At 40.9% G+C, this 15,111-nt stretch overlaps 1 protein-coding gene across 4 annotated transcripts in view; it reads left to right on the top strand.

The window, feature by feature from the left end:
- The first annotated feature begins 399 nt into the window (after positions 1 to 399).
- BFAR (bifunctional apoptosis regulator) overlaps positions 400 to 15,111 on the top strand; it is a 30,579-nt gene continuing 15,867 nt past the window's right edge. The window contains exons 1-4 of one of the 4 annotated variants that reach the window (XM_059693221.1): positions 400 to 599; positions 4,036 to 4,249; positions 12,630 to 12,966; positions 14,846 to 15,050. In XM_059693221.1, coding sequence (XP_059549204.1) covers positions 12,704 to 12,966; positions 14,846 to 15,050 — 468 coding nt within the window. In that variant the 5' untranslated portion in view covers positions 400 to 599; positions 4,036 to 4,249; positions 12,630 to 12,703. Of the gene's footprint in view, positions 600 to 4,035; positions 4,250 to 4,339; positions 4,489 to 7,886; positions 7,992 to 12,629; positions 12,967 to 14,845; positions 15,051 to 15,111 lie in introns of those variants that run through there. The other 3 variants (XM_059693220.1, XM_059693224.1, XM_059693222.1) reach the window with 3 other exon arrangements.

A 15,111-nucleotide genomic window follows, 5' to 3' on the forward strand; every position in this document is an offset into this window, starting at 1 on the left:
CATCCAAATGACCAATTTAACAATCTCCAGACCATCCATTTAAAACAGATTGACTCAGCATGAATTCTCATCGTATCAAGAGGCTCGAAGAAACAAAGTGGTAAAGTCATTTTAATTCCGATTCTTAATACTGTAAATGGAACTTTAGGCATGGTCCTCTGATTTTCTGCATAGAAATGTGAATGCAAAAAAAAAACCCTATGTGAAGTACACTGCAGACTTGTAATATTATTTTAATTTCTGTGTAAATCTAATTTGCTCCAGACTCAGAAACAGCAGGCTGGAGGGAACACACATACAGGAACCTCAAACTTAGGGTGTTACGCACTGCCCCTTCGGGGTCCCTGAAGAGGAAGGGGCGGGGCCGATGTTGCTACGCATGCGTCGAGCTCCTCGGCGGGGAGTGGCCGCTCTAGGCAGCGGGGAGGTTGCGGGGTGGGGGAGCTGGGAAACAACTGCGACCTTTCCTCTATGGTCGGAGCCCCGGGCACCTTCCCTGGCGTCTTAGGTTACTTCCGGAAGTGAAGCTGCCACCTCCTCTACTTCCGCGGGGTCCAGCCTGGGGCAGCGGACGGGTGGGCCCCGGCTTGAGCGCAGTGGTAAGCAGCCGCGCGGCGGGTGATAGCGAGAGGGCGACCCAGGCTCGAATGCGGGGCGGTGTGTACGGAACGGGCGTGGGGTTCGAGGTCCGAGGAGGCGCGCGGGGCTTTCCTTATCCAGGCCCGAGTTCTGAGCAACCTCAGCCCTGGCCTTGGGGCGCAGACCCCCGTCTTGGCCAACTTCCCCCGTCCCTTCCCGGGAGCCCTACGTCGACACGGCGGGTCGGCGGGCCTCGCTGGTGTCCCCTCGAGGGTCAGCATCAGCCTGTCGCTCCGGCATCTCCTCAGGGCGAGAAGGAGGGGGCGTCGCTTCCACGATGAAGGGGGACGACTGGCGTCCCCGAGGAGCACCTGCCGCAGCCTGCGCCAATGCGATCAGAATGTATTAGGCTCCTGATAAATGCCAGGCTGGGCTTCAGGTCTAATTGGCGAGGCACTAACCTGCCACAAAACGGGACGATTGCTCCCGTTTTAAAATGGGATAACGGGCGCGCAGAAAGGCGAAAGTGAAATCGCACAGTCACACTGGGGATGGGCTAGGCTAGAACCAGCTCTGTGGTTCCGTACTTACGGGCAGAAATCTGAACTTGTGCAAAAGGGAATTTTATTTTTTTAAAAAAATAGGCAAATGAGATTCAGGCTGTGTGTCTAACGGAATCTTTGGCGGGCAGGGCCTGTCAGTGCCCCAGGCGGCTGCCCTCCTACTTTGGTGAAGAGAAGTGAGTCAATAGCTGTTGTGCCCTCAAAGCCCATTGGTTAGTCCATTGGGGGTTGCCTTTATGTCACACTCTGAAAGGCCAATAGGAAGGAGGTTTACTCCCCCTTCCAGCCCCCCAAGGCACACCCCAGAGTCCTTTTCGAGCACACGTGCATAGTGAATTGTTTGGTTTGTTTTTGTTATGGCTGTTTTGTTTCCTGCCTAACTCCATAAACTTGATAAAATACTGTTTCTCCAGTTCTATGTTCTTTTTTTCCTCTTTTAAAAAAAAAAAAAAAAGCTCTAGTGCTTGGTGCTGGCACTACTTATATAGCTGGCACTCAGTAAGTACAACTATTAATAATTTTAATACCTATGGACCATACAGTAGTTTCTATGGTTAGAAGTTATCACTTAAGCCTCCTTCAGAGTATATGTGTGTGTATATATATATATACATATATATATATTTTTTAATATATTTATTTTATTTCAGAGAGGCAGGGAAAAGGAGAGAGATAGAAACATCAATGATGAGAGAATCATTGATTGGCTGCCACCTGCACATCCCCACCTGGGATCGAGCTGCAACCTGGGCACGTGCCCTTGACTGGAATCAAACTGGGGACCCCTCAGTCCGCAGGCCAACACTTTATCCATTGAGCCAAACCAGCCAGGGCCAGAGTATATATTATTATCCTGAACTTATAAATGGGAAATTAGAGGCTCAGGGAGAATAAATGAGACCTGCTTTGGAACCCAGGTCTCTCTGATTCTGGAGACTACACTGACTGCACTATACCAGCTTCTCCAGGGAAGTTACAGTCTTTGAGATGAGGAAACATGCACAAATAAAAGTTACTGGTATATTAATGCACAGAACTGGAAGGGTTAATGGGGGGGGGAATATAGTCATTAAAGATGTTCAGATAAAAAGTTAATTTGGGTCTTGTCAGCTGGACACTTGACTCAGATGGTGTGGAGCTGTGTTACAGATGGAGGGAACTGTGTGATATGGGAAAATGAGCAAGGAGCAGGAATTAATATGCGGGACTAGAGTATGAATAGGTGCATAGTAGGGGATAATCACAATAATAATAATAATAATAATAATAGTTAGCACTTAAATTGCACTAACTATGTGCCAGGCACTATTCTCAGTGCTGTGCACATGTTAATTCCTTTAATCAACAACCTTATCAGGAAGATACTAGAATATCCCCATTTTACAAATGAGGAAACAGGAACAAAGGCAAAGCGATTTGCCTGAGGTCACACAACAAATAATTGGTGGAGCTGGCTTGAGGAAAGGAAGGGCTTGGTCAGAACTGTGTTTCAGGAGGATGGTTTGGGCTGTGGTGAGTGGAGGGACTAGAGCAGCCGTGGGCAAACTATGGCCCGCGGGCCAGATCCAGCCCGTTTGAAATGAATAAAACTAAAAACTAAAAAAAAAAAAAAGACCGTACCCTTTTATGTAATGATGTTTACTTTGAATTTATATTAGTTCACACAAACACTCCATCCATGCTTTTGTTCCGGCCCTCCTGTCCAGTTTAAGAACCCATTGTGGCCAAAACCGGTTTGGCTCAGTGGATAGAGCGTAGGCCTGCGGACTGAAGGGTCCCAGGTTCGATTCCGGTCGGGGACATGTACCTGGGTTGTGGGCACATCCCCAGTGGGAGGTGTGCAGGAGGCAGCTGATCGATGTTTCTCTCTCATCGATGTTTCTAACTCTCTATCTCTCTCCCTTCCTCTCTGTAAAAAATCAATAAAAATATATTTTTTTAAAAAAAAAGAACCCATTGTGGCCCTCGAGTCAAAAAGTTTGCCCACCCCTGGACTAGAGAGAGGAGCACATGAGATTAGTAGTGTTACTGAAACTATTCTGTTCATACCTTACCCATATGTTGTCTGAAACATATATTTAGGGCATATAAATGTTTTTTGTACAGGCCTACATCAGAAATATTTTGGGTTCGGTTTTGGTTCCAGGCCACCTCAATAAAGCAAATATCACAATAAAGCAGGTTGTAATCTTTTTGCTGGTAAAGGGTCCTGCCTTTAATTTTTAAAAATGCAACATCTGTGAATGGCAATAAATAGAAGCACAATAAAAGGCGATGTTCCCGTACAGAACAGCTGTGTAGTTACCAAACTTCTGTGTGCATAGGAATCTCTCCTGAGCGGCTTGTTTAACGTGCATTCCTGAGCCTCCCTCCCAGATATTCTTTGGTGATATCTTCTTTCCCAGATAGCTTCAAACTTCCCAGGTGATTCTGATGGAGGATCTAGGAAATTACTGTGATAGGGAGTCAATTTTTGTTGATTTGATTTTCATTTACAAATTTCTGGAGCCCAGCTTTGTGCCTGCAACTCAGGGGTGATGATGGAATTCTATCAGTTGGTTTCTGACCTCAGGATTTGGTCAAAGAGGCAAAGACTACTCAAACAGTAATGTGCAAAAAGTGTCAGAGCAAGCTAAACCTGAAAAGGACATGTCAGTTTTTAATATGTGAATCATAATAGAATCGCTTATAAACAACAGTTCTAAGTATAGTTTACTGGTACTTACCAGTCGTTTTTTGATAACTTTCTGAGTTATTGTATTTCTACAGCATTTAATACAGGATAGGTCATTGAATATGTGCTGTGTAACAGAAAAGAAAGAGGACAGTCTCTAGAGAGAGCCAGGACACCCTTCTCAGTGTGCTCTTTCTTCTTGCTCAACACCACTCATAGGCAGTAAATCACGGGTGCAAAAGTTCAGGCAGCAAGTCAACATCCAGTGAGCTACTAGCTACCTTTGTCCTAGTGATTTCTGACCTCATCCAGAAAGAAGATCTATTTGGAGCCGGAAAAACACAAGGTTCTGTATGCTGAGAGCCTGGAAATGCTTCTCTTGTAAAGGCTTCTCTTAATGAAAGCCAGTTTTTGCCACCTGCCAGACGTGCACGTAAGTCTCTCTCTCTTTTTTAAATATATTTTATTGATTTTTCACAGAGCGGAAGGGAGAGGGATAGAGAGAAACATCGATGAGAGAGGAACATCGATCAGCTGCCTCCTGCACACCCCCCACTGGGGATGTGCCTGCAACCAAGGTACATGCTCTCGACCAGAATCGAACCTGAGACCTTTCAGTCCTCAGGCCGACCCGACCCTCTACTCACCGAGCCAAACCGGTTAGGGCAACACGTAAGTCTCTTTTATTACCATTGCTGACTCTTGCCTTGCTTACATCTGGGCACTTTTTTTTAAATTTCATAGTCACTAGAAATGCGTAGTCACTCTTTGAACATTTACTAAAGTCTGTAGCATTTGGGTAGTGTTTATAGTGATGTCCCCAGAGGTGGACTTGGGTGCCAGAAATGGGGTGCTCCCAACCACCCTCACCCCTATTTCTTTTTCCTTTTTTTAAAGATTTTTAATTGATTTTTAGAGAGAGAGGAAGGGAGAAGGAGAGAGAAACATCGTGACAGTGAAATATCAATTTGCTGCCCCCTGCATGACCCTACTGGGAATTGAACCAGCAACTTTTCAATGCTTAGGACAACACCCAACCAACTGAACCACCCCAGCCAGGGCCTCACCCCTATTTCTATTGTGAATGTTTGCTTATTTATCTCCTAGACAGCATACTCACTTTAGGAGTCACATGTGAGAGTTCATGTTTCAGAATGCAGTGTTGTTAGATTCTAGTTTGTTTTCACTAGTTTGGACTTCTCAGCTTTGCAATAGCAGCTCTCTGATGTGGCCTTGATAATAAAGCAGCAACTCAGTCCTTTGAACTAATAACTGTTATTGATTACATTATTGGGATAATGTAGTGTTATGAGGACAAACTTTTAAGTCAGACCAGGATTTGGGCCTCCATTTTCTTGTCTATAAAATAGAGATGATAGTAATAATTATCCCTTGGGATTCTTATGCCTTTCACATTTAAGAGCTTGGTAAATGTTAGCAATTGTCAATATTCTCTGATGTCAGGTAATGTGTATTGAGAAGAAATGGTCTAATTAGAGGCCCATATAAAGCCAAAATATTTTTATTCTTGTAGTGAACAACTCTGCTAAGAAATGACTGAGATCATAATTTTCAGGCTAGTATCCCTATAAATTTGCCCTTCAAAGAATTATTCCTAAAGCATTAGGTATGTACTCTAATCACAATAAGCGTCTTGTTGAATGAAGAGATAGAACTATAATTATATACCACTGAACAAAGCAGTTTGAAGATTATGATCTCTTAGAGTAGTGGTCGGACTCATTAGTCAACAAAGCCAAATATCAACAGTACAACGATTGAAATTTCTTTTGAGAGCCAAATTTTTTAAACTTAAACTATATAGGTAGGTACATTGTTATTAACCTAATTAGGGTACTCCTAAGGCTTAGGAAGAGCCACACTCAAGGGGCCAAAGAGCTGCATGTGGCTCGCAAGCCGCAGTTTGCTAACCACAGTCTTAGAGAATTAATAATCATTACATAATGAATCTTTATAAGCTAAGGTGTAAAAATTCTTAACTTGAACTCAGAATTAATGCAGTCTTTTTTTTTATAAACTCAATAAAATGTATTAATTGAGTGCCTGTTGGGTGACTAAAGAATCAAACAGGTAACAACAGCATAGTAATCATGAGATAGTAGCCCTCTGGATACTGACCAGATCAGACAACTTTGCTTCCAAGGGAGGAATAGCCAAGTTCATTACAGGTTCTTTCATTACATAGAATTAATTACTGGGAGATTGTTTGTATCTTAGCCCCCTTTTTTCATAGATTATTTCAGATAACTATACATACCAATTAGGTATTTCTTTGGAAAACCATAAAAAAAGGTTATGGTGATAGATATCTTAAAATTGCCCGTTATTGGAGACTGTGATCATTTTTTCTATCAAAACCAATAGACCAAACCCATGAACATCTTAGAAAAGATTAACTATACAGTTTGTTCATATATGTGATATTCATGCCATATTTCACATATTAATGCTTTTTAAGATTGTATATCATTTGTTAACACTGAAATTTTAGAGATGGTATGTTCTTCAGGAAGTAATAAGTCTCCAGGTGTTTTAAAAGTTACATTGGTGAGCTGTTAGAATGAGTTGGTTATGTGGCATGGACAGGAGAACAACTTTAGGGATTCCTCAGTTGTATGAGTTGGGAAGTGTTATCCAGCTGGAATTTGATATGGAAGAAGAGACCACATTTAGTAAACACTTCCTAAGCGCCAGAACTAACATGCATCCCAGGAAGTGGGCAGTAGTAACCCCGTTCCTTGCATATGCTAATGTTAGACTTGGAGAGAATAAATTCTTTCTCCATGATCTCATGGTTCTTAAATAGTGGAACTGGGTCTCACAACCTATCTCCAGATTTTATTATATATACATAAATATATTTTTAATTTTTTTTTTAATTTCAGAGAGAAAGGGAAAGGGAGAGAAATAGAAACATCAATGATGAGAGAGAATCATTGTCGGCGGCCTCCTGCATGCCCCCTACTGAGGATCGGAGCCTGCTACTGTGGCATGAGCCCTGACCCGGAATCCAACTGTGAACTCCTGGTTCATAGTTCAACGCTCCACCACTCAACCACAACAGCCAGGTCCTATCTTCAATTTTAAAACTGAGGTGTGCATCACAGTCGCTCAGAATCTGGAAGTAAATAATACCTCCAAAAATTAAAATAAGTGTCTTTAAAGACCTTGTATAAAATATTTGATTCATAGAAGAGCCCACAAACTCTCACTCCATTCATTTTGACCTAGGTCTCTGGGGATATGATGACAGTAGAGCCTACTTAGAATTTTTAGACTTAATCCCTGCCCTCAAGTTCCTCCAGAGCCTTTCACACACTGCGTCTGCTTAGTAGGGTTATCTATCCTCTGAGTCTAAAGCAGAATAGAAGCAGTAATTTTAAAAATTATTGCCCTGGCCAGTGTGGTTCATAGTTGGAGCGTTGGCCTGCACACTGAAGGATCATGGGTTTGATTCCTGGTCAGGGGCATGTACCTCGGTTGCAGGTTCAGTCCCCAGCCCAGTTGGGGCATGTGGAAGGCAATCAATCAATGTGTCTCTCTCACATCGATGTTTCTCTCTCTTCCCAAACTGCCTTCCACTCTCTCTAAAAATCAATGGGAAAATATCCTCAGGTGAGGATTAACAACAACTGCAAAAAATTCTGTTGCTGCCCTGGCTTGGTTGGTTGAGCATCTCCCATGCACCAAAAGATCACAGGTTCAGTAAATTCCCAGTCAGGGCACATACCTAGGTGGCCAGCTCCCGCCACAGTAGGGGGCGTGCAGGAGGCAGCTGATTGATGTTTCTCTCTCCCTCTCCCTTCCTCTCTGAAATCAATAAAAAAGTCTTCTATTTAAAAAATTTAAACTTATCTTTGAAGTTTGGTGGACTTTTCCAAATTCAGGCATTCTTTCCATTAGTTTTGAACTAGGTAGTTAACACTTGTAATTTCATGTGATAACTAAACATAAATCAAAGTGTATCCATGTGAACGGGGCACTCGGGGTGGGAATGGGATGACTGTCTTGCCACAACCCTAACCACAGGCCCCGTCTCCCTGAGGCCTTTAAGACAAGGGGAAAAGACCAGGAGGCTACAGGGCTGTTCTAACACATACTTACTTGTGAAGCAACTCAGGAAAAGCCAGGAACCTCGCAGCTCCAACCTGCTGGTGAGTGTGCTGAGAACAGCTGTAAGCATCCTCATGAACACTGGGCCTTCTCAAAGAAGCATTTAATCACAACCAGTGTGTTTAGTCAGAACCCACAGCTGGGAACGTTAGTGTCTGAGCTCGATTTTATCACTGAAAAGGCACTTTCATCCTTTAGAAGTACTGCTTTTTTTTTTTAATGGAAATAACCCTAATATATACAGGTAGAAATAGCAGAAAAGATCTACTGAATTTGGTTAAGATGTGTATTTTTTCTGTTAACTTTCACTTTTTGAATTTAGGGTAAAATGAAACTAGCCAAATTCCTAAGGTGTAGTCCAAAGTCCATGCAGTTTTTAGTTTGTTGAAGACAATTATAAAACAGTGGCCACCTCAATTTTTCAAAATATGAGTTATAAAATACACTTTGATGTCAGTGGGTGATTTGTTTTCTCTCATGAAAAACAAACTTTCAGATCTGGTAAGCTATGAACTACTGGGGCATTCTAGTTTTAAAAGGCTAATTTGTGAGAAATTAACTTCATATACAGTCATTTCTCTGCAAATGACTGAAATTCATACCTCACTCTTTTTTTTTAATCCTCGCCTGAGGCAATTTTTCATTGATTTTTAGAGAGAGTAGAAGGGAGGGGTGAGACAGAAATATTGATGTAAGAGAGACACATCGATTGGTTGCCTCCCACACACACCCCAACTAGGGCTGGGGATCGAATCTGCAACCAAGGTATGTGCCCTTAACCAGAATCGAACCTGGGACCCTTCAATCCATGGGCCAATGCTCTGTCCACTGACCCAAATTGGCCAGGGCATTTGGCCTCACTTTTAACTCCCAACTTCTGTTTGTGTCTCCAGTTGCTCACTAGACAGTTGTACATCACCTCAAACTCAACTTTTCTAAAATTCAACTAACCTTTCCAGGATGGCCCCATCTGTTTACAGTGACCTGTTTCTATCAGATGTACTGTTCTTCTTCCCCAGTTCTGAAACCTAGCCAGCATCTTGGATTTTTCTTTCTCTCTAGGCACCAAAGTCCACAAATAATAATAATTATAATTATAATTATTATTATTATTATAAATACTGTTATTCTTTTTTTATTGATTTTAGAGAGAAGAGAGAAACATCGATTTGTTCCACTTATTCATGCATTCATCAGTTGCCTCTTGTATGTGTTCTTACCAGAGATCAAACTCACAACTTTGGTGTATCAGGACAACACTCTAACCAGCAGAGCTACCCGACCAGAGCCCATAAGTTATTTTCTTAACATCTTCTGGATAGATTGATCCCTTTCTTTTACTACCTTTGCCATTTTCATTTTTGTCACCTTAGTTCCAGCAGTGATAACAGTTCATTTGTAACTTGTTCCAACCTAATCCTTCTTGATGAGATTTATTATCCTAATGCACAGCTGTCTGATCTCATTGCCTCTGACAGCTGTATGTGCTCCTATTGGCTCACCTGTCTTTAACCAGGCACATAAGACCCTGTATCGGACCTGTAGCTCCTATATCACTCACTGCTCCCCATGAAAACACTGAGAGCAGCACCCAAGTCAGGCCCATCTTTTCTGACCCCTTGCCCAGCCCTCAATGGAAGCCTTGTATCTTTCCTTTGACACGGAGTCCAGATGTGAATATGAATGTTCCTAAAGGGCCTTCCCAATGTCCAAGCTCACAGGGAAAGTTCAGTAAATAGCAGTGTTTCAGTTGTTTCCTGGGATGATACTGTCCACATGGTAGTTGTTCAATAACTATTAACCAAGTAAAGAAACTACTCAAAATGATTTCTTTTTCCAGAAACCTATATATAAGATCTCTCACTTCTTTAGCAATTTGAAGAGACTGTAGAAAGGAAAGCACTTGGAAAATTTTTCAAAGTTCCTAAATAGCCCTGGCCAGTGTGCTTAGTGGTTAGACCATCAACCTGTGCATCAAAGGTTCTCAGGTTCAATTCCTGGTCAAAGGCACGGATCTGGGTTGCAGGTTCACTCTCTGCTACCCCTGCCCCCAGCCTTCCCTGTCCTCACATTGATTTTTTTTCTCTCTCCCCATCTCACCCTCCTTTCTGCTCTCTCTAAAATAAAAAATAAATCAATAGAAAATATATCCTCAGGTGAGGATTAATAACAACAAAAAGTGTTCCTGAACATACAAGTAATGAGCAAATGTGATTATCAGAAATAATTTAGAATTTGTCATTAAGAACATTTATTTAGGTTCTTTTCTTCCAAATAGAACGGTTTTTAATAGACCTATACAAAAGATTGTTTCCATCTTTGCTACCATCAATTGTAAATAACTATTATTTATTTAAATTAACACTAAGCTTAAAATTTAGTTCTGTTTATTCTGAGTTGAAAATCTCCCATTAGTGTTTGGCCAAAAGAAATATAATACAGTATACTTTTTATAATTTTTATATATATATATATGTATATATATATATATGTTTTACAATTATTAAAATGTCAGACATTTTCATTAAGAACAACTCCGTAAGTACAAAGAAACCACACACCAAGCAAACAATCATGACCCTCCACTCAACACACCCACTACTAATACTTCATTGTATTTTCTTCTAGTCTTTGTTTATAGATTTGCTCATTTAAATTATAGTGTTATCATGTTCTATGTAAAAATGTTCACCTTATAAAGGGTGATAAAATTCTCTTATCACTGCATTTGAAAATCAGGTAAATTGCCATATGCCCAGCTCTGTACTAGGCACTTTACTTGCATTCTCTTATTTCATCCTTAAAACCTCCTAATGAATAGCTGAAACAAATATAATATTGAATGTCAACTGTAATTGAAAAATACCTTTTTAAAAAAAAGATTGATTCAGTGATACAGAGTGACCCATATCCTCAGGTTAATATGGACTCTTCAACTGGTGATAAAAATTCTTGGAATCTTAAAAATAAACAAACAGAAAAACTCCTGATGAGGTAAATCTATTACCACCCCCATTGATACTTGAGAAAGCTGAGACTCAAAGAGGTCGAGACCCACAACTGGTAAAGGGTAGAGGTGGGGTAAGAACCAAGGCAGCCCAATCCTGGGACCTGTGTTCTTTTTTTCTTTTTTTTTTTTTAATATGTTTTTATTGATTTCAGAGAGAGGAAGGGAGAGGGAGAGACAGATAGAAACATCAATGAGAGAGAAACATCATCGGCTCCCTCCTTCATGTCCCCTACTGGGGACCAAGCCTACAACCCTGAATTGAATTTAGCAACCTCCTGGGGCATGGGTCAACGCTCAATCACTGAGCAACACTGGCCAGACTTGGGACTTGTGTTCTTACCTACTGTGCCTGCAAAGTGTAAACTGAGCTCAGTGTGATCAGTGTGACTGATTTACATTTTTTCTTTCACAATAGCGACATTGAGAAACTCACCCACCACTGTGATAATGCCTACACTGTGATAATACCGGGAACACAATGAATAATCATTTTTTAGCCCCTGTTTACACCACACACCATCCTAGCCACTATACTGTCATGGTCTCTAGTCCTCACAGTAAGTCTTGAAGGTTTTGTATTGTTACCACCATTTCATAGCTGAGAAAAAAGGCCCAGGGAGCTCAAGAAATTTTATGCACAGTCACAGAGCTAGTGAGTTGGAGAGTTGAGATTCTAACTCCATGGTATTCTCCATCATACTGCCTCTTAATAAAAAAGTCTCATGAGCCTTAGATGAGAATAAGAAGAGAATGGATCCTTTGCCATTTGCATATTAGTGATATTAGCATATTTCTCTGGCACCAAATTGGCCAGATCCAGAGGGCATGCTATGCATGTTTGGGTTGATTTGGGGAAAAGGGTAATATTGAGCCATGGTGGGGTTGATCGGGCACAGAGCACCTCAAAAAAAAGGCTTCACTTCTTGGAACTGCTCCTGTGGGAGCCTCTGAAATCAAATGGCTATGAAATAAATAATTACCTAAAGGAAAGGCAGATTTATTTGGACAAAATGTGTTATTTACGTGAAATACATTTTGTTGTTGTTGTTAATCTGCACTCCAGGATAGTTTTCCATTGATTTTTAAGGAGAACAGAAGAGAGAGGGAAAGACAGAGAGAAACATCAATGTGAGAGAAACACATCGATTGCCTCCTGCACGAGCCCTGATCAGAGCCCAGGCCAGGGAGGAGCCTGCAACCAAGGTAGATGCCTTTGACCGGAATTGAACCCAGGAACTTTGGTCTGCAGGCCGACGCTCTATCCACTGAGCAAAACTGAAATACATCTATTATTGCCAACTCCAGACATTTCACCAGGCCAAGAAGCTGGTTTATTTTAAATCACACCCACTGAAAAGATTTTAATTGAGAAAACTGAGACTAGAGAAATTACATTTTCAAAGAAATTAGTGAAAGAGTAGGATCTAGAATTCTCCACACTGCCTCCCAAGTCTATTGAACTTGCCACTACACTATTTTGCTTTAGCTAATTTTCAAAAGTAAGACAGGCCAGGAAGAAATTCAGTAATGTTTATCTGGATTTTGGAATGTGAATTTTTAGAAATCAAATTTGTCGCATTTAAAAATTAGCTTTAATTGAATGGCAGTAATCTCAAATACCTACTAAACTAATTGTCCTATTTCTGTTGCTGTCTCTCTCTTTTTCTAGATTTAACGATGCTTTACAGCAGTTTTCTAAGTCTGAAATTTTCTATGCCTGTGAATCCCACAATTTGCTAAGAGATGGAGGAATCTCAGCAACATGACCTGAACACGATGACCCTTGAGAAAGATGATCCCCTCGAGAGCGCCAGCCCTCAGATTTCTGTTAGTGAATTTTCTTGCCACTGCTGTTACGACATCCTGATTAACCCCACCACCTTGAACTGTGGGCACAGCTTCTGCCGGCACTGCCTAGCCTTATGGTGGACCTCTTCAAAGAAAACAGAGTGTCCAGAATGCAGAGAAAAATGGGAAGGTTTCCCCAAAGTCAATATTCTCCTCAGGTATGCTCAGTCCATGTTGGTAGCACATACTGCTTGTTCGATATGGTTTCTCTTAGTGGGGCAGCTGTGTCTGAAAAACACAGACACACAGAGCTGAACTACTGTGGTCATTCTGGATCGGCTGGAATGTAAATCAGGGAGCTCAAGGACCTGAAAATCCAAACTCCCTTCCTCGTAGGTGACTGTGATTTGTTTATATTTATTATAAATAAAATAAATTCTCATTATCAGACCATTGCTTGTAATCCTTTGCCATATAATACTTTTTTAAAAATATTTTTTTTATTGATTTCAGAGAGGAAAGGAGAGGGGGAAAGAGATAGAAACATCAGTGATGAGAGAGAATCATTGATTGGCTGCCTCCTGCACACCCCCCACTAGGGATCAATCCTGCAACCTGGGCATGTGCCCTGACCGTGAATCAAACTGTGACCTGGTTCACAGGTCATCACTCAACCACTGAGGCACACCAGCCAGGTCATGTAATACTTTTTATTGATGTGTATTCAATGAAAACACCCTAGGTCTAATGGGGAAAATGCTATCTATATATATAAAAGCCTAAGTGACTGGCCGACTGGCCTTTAGCTATGACACACACTGACCACCAGGGGCAGACGCTCAACGCAGGATCTGCTGAGCAAATTTGCAGAGTGCCCTCTTGCACTCCAGGACCCCTCGGGGAATGTCGAACTGCCAGTTTTGTTCCAATCCTCATAGGCCAGGCCAAGGGACCCCACCACTGCACAAATCTGTGCACCAGGCCTCTAGTAACTGTATAATTCTGAATAACTGGTTTGATGCTGACTTTCATAGTCTTTGACTAACCTCTGTGCCAGCTAACACATTAATTGAAGTAGGTTCTATTGCATACATAGCATCACACAATAAATGGCAAAACACCTTTCAGTTATCAGGTTATTCCATTCATAATGTTTAAAGTTCTTTGGGGATGTTGCTTATTATGAGGTCTTTGAGACTAAATTCCTTGTCTCTTCTTCTGTTGTTGTTTTGGTATTTAATAGAGTACCAAAAAGTTCTATGAAAACATTAATTCAACTTCCTCTTTTTCACAGGAAGTGTATTTACAAGCACTTTGGCCTTGATGGTTGATCTTTTCTCTTACTACTCAACTTCACTTTTTTCTTTTTTTACAAATTAATTTTTTTTTAAGTAAGAGATAGAGAAACACTGATTTGTTCCATTTCTTTATGCTTTCATTGGTTGATTGTATGTGCCCTGACCAGGAATCAAACCTGCAAGCAACCTTGGTATATTTGGACAATGCTCTAATCAACTGAACTATCCGGCCAGGGCACGAATTAATTTCTAATAACCTAAGCAATACATACATACATTCATTTGTTTGCATTCTTTTTAAAATATTAGAGCATTACTGATAAAGCTAAAAATCCCCTTGACCCCCTCTCCATCTTATAATCCTTCCTTCCTTTGTCCCAGAGTAACTTCAGTTATGACTTAGTTGTGATTTCTTTCAGACTTTTAAAAAGATATATATGCCAATAAGAAATGCAAACACTTTCTCATATCAGTGGTATTCTGTCTGTATAGTTCTAAAGTTTACAGATTTCATTCAACAATATGTCTGTCTTAAATTTATCCATCTTGATAAACAGTAATATCCAGTAAATTCATTTTTAAAACTATGTAGTGTTCCATTATATGAATATACTGTGTTTTATTTAGCTTTTTTCCTAATATGTCCCCTAAAAATGGGTCATTTCCCATTTTTTTGCTGTCTCAAAAGTACTAGAGTACTTGCATATTATTAAATGTTGACAGTATTGTTTTGGCTTTTAGACATTGTAAGTATATTTAGTAAAACAACTCTGTTGTGTGTTTTTTCTGTTCTCCATAGGGATGCCATTGAAAAGTTATTTCCTGATGCCGTTAGGATGCGATTGGAAGACGTTCAGCAGAATAATGACATAGTCCAGAGCCTTGCAGCCTTTCAGAAATATGGGAATGATCAGATTTCTTTAGCTCCCAACGCAGGCCGAGTGAATCAGCAGAGAGGAGGGGGATTCTTTTCAGGAGTGCTCTCAGCTTTAACTGGTGTGGCAGTAAGTTTATAACTTTTTCACTGTCCCCACCTCCCAGGGTTTCTACTGAAGTCAGTTCTGT

This window comes from Myotis daubentonii, chromosome 4 (genome assembly GCF_963259705.1).
Source record: "Myotis daubentonii chromosome 4, mMyoDau2.1, whole genome shotgun sequence".
NCBI lineage: Eukaryota > Metazoa > Chordata > Mammalia > Chiroptera > Vespertilionidae > Myotis > Myotis daubentonii.